This window comes from Amphibalanus amphitrite, unplaced genomic scaffold (genome assembly GCF_019059575.1).
Source record: "Amphibalanus amphitrite isolate SeventyFive unplaced genomic scaffold, NRLGWU_Aamphi_draft 000471F_arrow, whole genome shotgun sequence".
NCBI classification, from domain to species: domain Eukaryota; kingdom Metazoa; phylum Arthropoda; class Thecostraca; order Balanomorpha; family Balanidae; genus Amphibalanus; species Amphibalanus amphitrite.
Genome location: NW_024881965.1, coordinates 473,608 through 482,463, shown reverse-complemented (window position 1 = coordinate 482,463; position 8,856 = coordinate 473,608). Strand labels below are relative to the sequence as shown.

The 8,856-nt window shown below is 55.9% G+C and overlaps 1 protein-coding gene across 1 annotated transcript in view; it reads right to left on the bottom strand.

The window, feature by feature from the left end:
- Positions 1-908: 908 nt before the first annotated feature.
- The window catches only part of LOC122392139 (glucose transporter type 1-like), a 52,092-nt gene continuing 44,144 nt past the window's right edge, over positions 909-8,856 (bottom strand). The window contains exons 12-16 of the mRNA XM_043386708.1: positions 8,510-8,697; positions 7,937-8,267; positions 6,226-6,311; positions 3,292-3,428; positions 909-2,772 (exon numbers count right to left, since the gene is read on the bottom strand). Coding sequence (XP_043242643.1) covers positions 2,688-2,772; positions 3,292-3,428; positions 6,226-6,311; positions 7,937-8,267; positions 8,510-8,697 — 827 coding nt within the window. The 3' untranslated portion in view covers positions 909-2,687. The remainder of the gene's footprint in view (positions 2,773-3,291; positions 3,429-6,225; positions 6,312-7,936; positions 8,268-8,509; positions 8,698-8,856) is intronic.

The window sequence follows — 8,856 nt, the reverse complement described above, 5'->3', positions numbered from 1 at the left end:
CGGTGGCGGACAGGGCGCGCGGCCCGGCCCCAGGCGTCACGTGCTCAGCTCGGCCGCCAGCGGCTCCAGGTGGTGGTGACTGCGCCGGTCGACCAGGCGCGGCCCGAGTGGGCTGGGCGCCGCCGCGCAGCCGGCCGGCCGCTCCAGCGACGGGTGCAGGCTGACCAGCTCAGGCGCGACCTCCCGAGCTGCTGTAGAGGGGGGGGGGGGGGGGCAGAGTTCAGCTGTGTCACCTTCCACTGTAACTGACCAGCTGGGGCGCGACCTCCCGAGCTGCTACAGGGGGGGGGGGGGGGCGCAGGTCAGCCGTGTGACATCACTGTAACTGACCAGCTAAGGCCCTACCTCCCGAGCTGCTGTAGAGGGGGGGGGGCACAGGGGGGGGGCACAGGTCAGCTGTGTGACCTCCGGCTGTAACTGACCAACTCAGGCCCAAGACCCCGCGCTGCTGCCGGCAGGACGACACCGGGTCAGCTGTGAACACTGGCCAGCTCACTGCGATGTCAGAGAGAGGAAAGACAGAAAAACGGTGCAGCTGTGGTGTTCGGAAGGACGGTTAGGGAGACGTCATCAGGGACTTCTCGCTGCTGTTGGGAGAGGGTCAAGACTTTGTGCCAGTCCGCACAGCAGCTGGGTCGACGGGCATCGGCAGCACGCGTGTCTTACCAGCCAGGCAACAGTCACACAGCTGGGTCTGTTAATCACCTTAGCGACCCACATAGCGAGACCCAAGAGCCGACTCCCTTCGAACAGTTATGTAAAAGCCATGATTACTTACCAAGATTCGAAGCGGAATAAGACATATTTTCTGAAGTCATCTGAGTTAGGTACCATTTCACTAGCGTAACCAGGCTGCAATGAAGCTGCACAGACATTACATAATGAATAACACATTACATAATCCGTAATACAGCTGGCATATCTATATTACATGCTCCTCTTCATGATACATGTAGAAAAATACGGCCCCCGTATCTTACAGAAGCATTGGCACATGGGGTGGGCGCACTATCACATCCAATGTCTGGACCACGGAAGGCACAGGCGACCACCGAACACAAATCGAGTGAACATTAGGCATGCGGGAACAGGCGACGATCCACGCTCATACTGACGATTTTCGGGGATACTGTTGAAGATTGCCATTCAGTAACAACACAAAACTACGAGACGCGATCCCGGGTCCGGAGACAGATGATAATGAACGCTATCTACCCATCCAGCATCCAACATACACCACATTCACAGTTGCAAAACGAGCGATATATGAACGAGCAAACGTCCTCAGCGGCACATTGCACTATCAAGGCCAGATGAGCTGTTATCATCCGCAACAGCTGTCCCAGAGTCGCTATCCGCGTTAATCAACGCGGCGTTCCCCCGATAAGTAGCAGTATACAGACGCCCCAAGATCAGGGCACCATAGTCTCCGCCCCACCGGAGTCCCCCGGTGCTGTCTTGTACCGCGGCCGGTCTCCTGACGGCCCGGTGCGCTAGTCGATAAGTACTCCATCCACCGTGCTAGTCACGGCCACATTACACCGCGCTGCGGACCGATACCGGGCCGACAACCAAATCGGCCATCATTAGCAGGATAAACAGAGTCGGCCGGGCCGCCGGGCCGCCCGCCGCTACAGCATGCCAATATCGCGACACATGCCGTCTACTGGATGGTCGGAACAAGCATGCACGCAAGCTGGATGTAGATGGGGATACAGACACGGCTGAGGAGGGTGGCAGACCCCCGGGGCAGGTCAGAGGTCACAGGTCACAGGTCACCGGCTGAAGGTCAATGCTAACGGTCGGAGCCAGGCGATGCCGCGCTGATGCTTGTATAATCGTTCGAATATCCGCCGCTGTTTTGTCTCTGATCAGAGTCAGACGATATAGATAAGAGTGACTGGGTGCTGTTTACTGACCACGCACTAAGTGGATGATAGGCTGAGCGCTATCAGCTATGAGATACAAACCTCTCGAGAGTGGCATTCCGTGACCTCAGTGGCCCTCGGCTGAGGACGAACTGCCACTTCAGAGGCCATGACGAGGCATAGCGAGAGTGACTCGACCAGAAACGACAGTTTTTTTTTTTTGGCTTTGAAGCGTCGTTACCAGGCCATGCCACGAGGCATGTGACAAGGCACGAGGTCTGTTGTGTAACAACTAGTATTGGTTTAGCTGGGCTAAATTTGCAAATGTCATGCCATCCTTGTAGAACTCCTGGAAATTTACTATAGTCATGCAAAAAGGACGGATCAAAGTCGAATCTCTGGCCATTTTTCGACGGCCTGAACTCCCACCGTTCGAGTTCCGGTTAGCTCTGACCCGTGTCACTCCGACCTGCCCCAACCGCCTGCCCCTGGGGCCGACCTCCGCGTACCACACACACATGCTCTACGGGGCACACCGATACACCTGCGCCGGGCGCGTGGCGCGTGCCTTACAGGGCGGCACGTAGCGGGCCTCGAGCAGGGGCGGCGCCTCGAATCGCGCCGCCGCCGCCGGCTGGGAGCCGTTGGTGATCGGCCTGCAACCGGCCGGGTGACGGTCACTCGCGTCACGCAGCCCGAGACGTGACGCGTCACGGCAAACAGCGTCACACAGCGCGCGGCACCACACACGCACACACAGACACACACACACGCGGGCCCGCAGCGGTGGGCGGTGCGGGCGGGCAGAGACACGGGCGGCTACAGCTGCGAGCTAGACTCAAACGCGCCATTGTCAGTGCCGGCGTCGGTCTTGTACTGCTGCTGCTGCGGCTCGGGCACCAGTCTGCAACAGAGCGGACGGGGCGGGTGGTAGGTGGGAGACACACCATGCGGGGTGCTCACCTGAAGCCATCTTCGTCCAGCATCAGCTCGCTCCCGCTGGGCAGCCGGAACAGCCAGGGACGGTCAGACACGGCGCGGAGCTCAAGGGCACACGGCCGGTACCAGAACGGTGGCGGAAGGCCAATGGTGTCTAAGCCTACAGCTTGTTCATCAATCAAAGATCGGCAAGTACCGCAAAGTGGTTCTCTCTGTCAACGTAGTGGCTTGATTGACACAGCTTTTCTAGTGATACTTGCTTTCAGATAAATTGGTCCAACGGTTGGACCAATTTGATGGGTTGGACTCCAACCCATCAAATGCCATCATGACAGCATAAGAATTTGGAATCAAGCCCAAAAGTACTAAATCCATCACCTATTATAATGGCATCCCAGTTCCCATACCAGTTATCCTAGCAAAGCTCTGTAGCACAGCGGCTCGGCTTAGACGGCCAGCTCAGCGCTGTGGCGCGCCAACTCACGGCTCGGATCGTCGGAACAGCGCGGCGATCTCCTCGAACGTCTTTCCCTTGGTTTCGGGCACCATTTTGAGCGTGAATCCCCAGAAGATCGCCAGCAGCGCTGAGAATGGCAGGAACGTGTAGTTCTCCAGCGCGTTCTGCCGACAGCGAGACACGGACGGTGTCAGGGTGTTGCGAACATACGCTGAGGAAAGGGGAGGGGGAGGGTCAGTTCAAGCAGCTGCGGTGTGTGATCTGCCGGGGGAAGGGAGGGAAGAAAAGACGGCTAACATAACAGCAGACCTACTCCGAGTGAGTCGACATGAGCCAGCAGATACAAGCGCAGTGGGCAGCTACCGGGAGGATGAGTACAGCCCTCTGCACACTGCGTGGAAGTTATTTTTTTCCCCACAAAACCGAGAATAACTCGAATACTCTGCTGTCACTCGGAAATCGTAACAGCAAGACGCACGAGACTCCGCACCTTAGATTGGACTTTCATGGTATAGATTTTCCATCCAGTTTGGCAACAAAACACAAAAGTTTATCATGCCTCCAAAACAAACTTTTGCATTTTGCTGCCACAGTAGGCGTTTGCTTTGTTCAGTGATAGACCCAATCGAAGGAGTGGAGCATGGCGCATCTAGATGCAATGAGTTCCGACCGACTGATAACATAGTCTTTGAGTTATTATCGGTTTTGTCGAAAAAAGAATACCTACCACGCAGTGTGCAGAGCCCAGAGGGCTGTACATAAGGATGAACTCCTTCGTCTGGCAACTTAGGTTAACTCTCAATATGATCAGAATTCTTATTTTAAAAAAAAAACCAGCATGTGTGCTCCTCAACTGTTATGGAAATATTACCGAAAATTACATAAGCATGCCTTTATTGAGGGCGATGACTTATCGCCCGCCTTCATCACATACTGACGATGAAAACATGCCAGTGTCCTGATACTGACAATGATCAATGACGTGTCATCCCACGGCTGCCGACGGCACTGCGCCCGGCCTGCGGTGCTCCGGGCCAAGGTCGGGATGGCGTCACCGCCGGCCCCCCGACGTCGCCAGGTCCCCGCCGTCCGCCGTCGTCGATCGATGGGTGCATGGGCCGCCCCCGCCAATTACCCTGGCTCCGGACAATGATCGACACAGCTGCCGGCGGACGGAAGACGGAGCGGCCGCCCGACAGACAATCGAGCCATCGGCGCTCCCTTCCTCCACAGCAGCTGGCCTTTCGCCTAATCACACCGCCCCTTCGCGAACCGAAGCTTCGGTAGTTTCAGCGCGTCTCTGCATTTAATGCATGCCTCTGCGCTCCCGGGGCGTCCCGTCGTTCCCTGCACGTCCATGGGTTTCCCGTACGTCCCTGCGTGTCTTGTACGTTTGATGCAGGAACCATCTCGGTGAAGTGGGGGAGGGGAGGGGACAGATAGCGCAGGTGGCGTATGGCAATTAGTATACCATGATCGATCATATGGGAGCGATAGTCGATGATGAACGCTCATACAGGTACGAGCGCACACGCACGCAACGCACCTGTGCCGCCAAGTGTTGTATAAAACCAGCTTTAAACCTTCACAGACACCGTGATCTTAACCACGAAAGTTGACACCTTCCTCCATTCTGTCCCTTCTGGGTCACCGTCGGTGTACTAAGCAGGGTGGTTCCCCGGCGTGACAACTTGCAGTCACAGCCTGGCACCGGCAGTCGCCGTGATTGTCACGGATAGGTGTCACGAAACGGAGCGATCACGGAGCCCGCTCACCTCACCGTGAGCCGACTATAAAGAGGACACGGTCGACCGGCCGGACTACGGGTCAAACAGCGACTAAGGACCGCTTACATAATCAGCACTAGGAGCCCGTACATCACGGCACGTCTGCTTTGATTTGAGTTACGAGCTAGGACCTGACAGCGTCGTCGCGTGGCGTGTTACTCCGTCACTAGCAACACGATAATGTCGCCTCCCCTAGACAGCCATCCGTCCAGCATTGAGCACATGGCCCGTGCTGGCGACCCTCGCGATGCGGAAAGTGCCGCTCAAGCGGGGCCCGGAACAATGCCAGGCCGTTTGTCACGGGAGTGAGTGCGTGGTGGGCCGGTGGGTCGCGTTCTATGGGCGCCGACCGGTGGGGTGATACTATCGACCGCCGGAACCCATTCAGCCGACCCTCGGACAGCGGGGAAGGGTCAAAGGCCCCTGTTCACCGCCTAATGCATATGGACACGGGACTCCCGGGAAGCGGGCGCGAGTCAAAGATCCCTGTCACCACCTGAGCTCAACCCTGCACGGAACCCTCGGACACCGTCGCGGGTCAAAGGTCAGTGTTCGCTGTCCGGTTCCGCCCCACATAGGACACTCATCCCGTCAGACTGCCGATGACGTGTAACAAATGGCATTGGCCAGTGGCCTGACCATACCGTAAACAATGACGGCGTGCGGATGGCTCCTGATTAAAGACTGATCTATGTCGAACTGTGTTGACTGATCTGTATGACAAACCGGGTTCGACGGTTGTATCACCAATGCCTCAACCCTGGCGTGCGTTATGTGATTGAGTCGGCCTCTGCCGGATGCAAAGGAGAAGTGTGTGTGTGGAGGGATGGGCGATATTTATGCATGTAGGTATGCGTGTGCGTCTGACTTCACTTGTAATTGGGCGTAAGCCTGTTGGTGATTTATGGAAATACAAGGATACCACAAGATTTATTTTGCTGGGGTAGTGTAGATTATTACCTACATAGGTAATATGTAGGTAATACATGATAAAACATGATGATAAAACATGATGCCTGTGTGTGAGGAAGGGTTACGTTACGGGCGTTATTGGTTCGCCGTGCCTTACTGCAACGACTACATACACCTGACCAGTCCTGAGTCGTGTACGAACTCTCCGGCTGACCGGGATGGCATGTCTGGTCTGGTTGGAGGGTGCTGTAGACGGACATACCTTCATCGGGAGGAAGGCGATGCCGACGATGAAGTTACAGAACCAGTTGACCAGCACTGCGATACTCATCGCTGCCGGCCGCGGACCTGCGGAACGAGACACGCGGTCAGCAACGTGTTACAGTCGTGATGTTACATGTTACAGGCGAGACAATATCACGGTTTAAACGGAAAACGGCATACTTATGACGCAGTTTACGACAGCACATTCCACATAACTGCACTAACTTGAGTCCTGAATGCCACACACGAAAGAACATTAAGGATGCAGAAACATGAATGGAAACTACGAAAACTTTATTCCATCCAGTCTAACTATCGTACCACGTTTCAAACTCCGGGAGCCAAATAACCGTCTTTAATTAAGCGAACCAAATAACATGCCCAATTAAAAGCGAACACACCACACACGGCTGTCAGCAGACATATGACGACGAGACGTGACATAACACATCATGACCGCGACACGTGTCAACTGGGGGCCTGTTCAGTGTTAAACGGACATCAAATGTGCCGACTGTGTATCTGATAGGGAGAGCCCGGCCAGGACTAATAAGTGATATTGGGTCCGTTCGCCTTTAATTGCAATTATTTCATCGTTATTAGAAACAACAACACGCAAGCCCAAAATGAATGCAGGACATTAGCGTATGTTCAGAACATTTGGTGCACAATTTATCTCAATTTACATTACAAATGTATACAATAATGAAGATAAAAAGGCGATATTCTTCACCTCTGTATACCACAAATGGCATCTCAAGGCAGTAAACCTCTCTATGTTTGGCCGCTATCTACCACACGACCTCCCGGGCTCCAAACCACGGCATGCTGACGGCACGTGTCCCAGCTAATGGCGCAGCTCGGCACATCAATACACCATGGACCCTCGGACCGCCGGCGGCAGCGGACCCATTGGCCGGTGTCCGGGGGCCGGACAGGGGTGTAACGCGACCCCCGCCGGGTAGGGGTGCCCTCGGCCGCTGACAGGGCAGGACAGGGGACTGCCGAGCCGGCACAGCGGCAGGCTGGACAATCGGGGCGGGAACGGACGGATCGAGTGCCCAATCGGATCGAGTCAGCAGCCGGTGGCCAGCTCTTTCGGGAGGAGAGGATGCCGCGGGGCACTGAAGCGCACTTCCGACATTGCGGGGACAGAAATACCTACTTCCCAGACCTGGGAGCCGCCAAGTTTAACTGACGTTCCAGTCGAGTCTACTGTCAATATTAATTGACTAATCCTTTGGTGACAAGGAAGCGCTAGTTTCGCCCTAACAATCGGTTGCCTAGGTAACGGCTGCCCGTTGCCCCGGTAACAATGATTTGCTGATTCCTCACGACCGATGCGCTGATCCCGCGGACAGGCTGGCGACGTGGGGCAGCTATCTTTGGTATGTTGGTCAGGCCGCTTCAAAGGCGTCCAAAGGTGAATCACTTCAAATATTCCACAAAGTCATGAACCGAGCTATTATCAATCTTCGTGACGACCGTGTTCGTAAGTCAAGAATTAATAGAAAACAAATCAGACGGACATCCCTACGGGACCCGAGTTGTCTCGAATTCGATACCTGACCTGCAATAACCAGCATTTGCCGCACACAATACCTGTCACACAACCCCCACACAGAGCAGCTCGACAGTGCCTGCGCACCAAAGGCGCACCAACTCCTGGCCCGTGTCACAGCCCACAGCCCATAGGTTGGCAAACTCACCTTGTGAGAAGAGCTCGGCAGTGATCATCCACGGGATGGAGCCGGGCCCGACGGCGAAGAACACGACGAACCCGAACGTGCACACCACCGACAGGTAGGAGATCCACGAGATGATCCCCTTCACCAGGAACGTGATGGTGATGAACACGGAGAAGAAGAACATGCCGCCCAGGCCCCAGAGGTGCAGCGTGCGCCGGCCCTCGCGCTCGATCAGCAGGATCGAGACGCCCGTCATCAGCACCATCACCACGCCGACGCCCATGGTGGCGTAGCCGGCCGACTCCTCAGACAGGTGGGCGTCCAAGAAGATGTCGAACGAGTAGTAGAAGACCTGCCGAGGAGAGAGGGTGATGTTGAGGTAATGATGTCAATCGCGTGGTCTTAGGCGAATGCTCATAAGCCTAGGTGAGGATGGTGTGAATCAAATTGCTTCCCGGCTAGTGACAATCAGACGCTAGGTAAAACTTGGGTAGTACCACATGAATAAAAAACACCCGCATTAACAATTATCCGCCAAAACATCCTCCTCCACACCTCCCCGGCCTCCCTCTCCACTCCGGAGCGTCACCGTACCGCGTTGATGCCGCTGAGCTGCTGAGAGAGCTGCATCACGATGGCGATGATGAGCGGCGTGCGCAGCGTCGGCGACGTGATCAGCTGCAGCATCGTGAAGCTGGACTCGGCCTGCTGCGCCCGCTCCTCGGCCTTCATCTCCTCCACGTCCGCCTCGATGGCGCTGTCGTGGCGCAGCTTCCGCAGAGCTGAGGAGACGACCCCGCGGTACAGAGTCAGAGCGCTCAGAGGACGACCCAGCGTAAAGGCGGAAGTCATACCATATTGAAGACTGACCGATCAGGGGTGACCCGTGCCGGCAGATAGGCATATGCATAAATGAGTGCGTGTCGCGGCGTAGCCGGTAG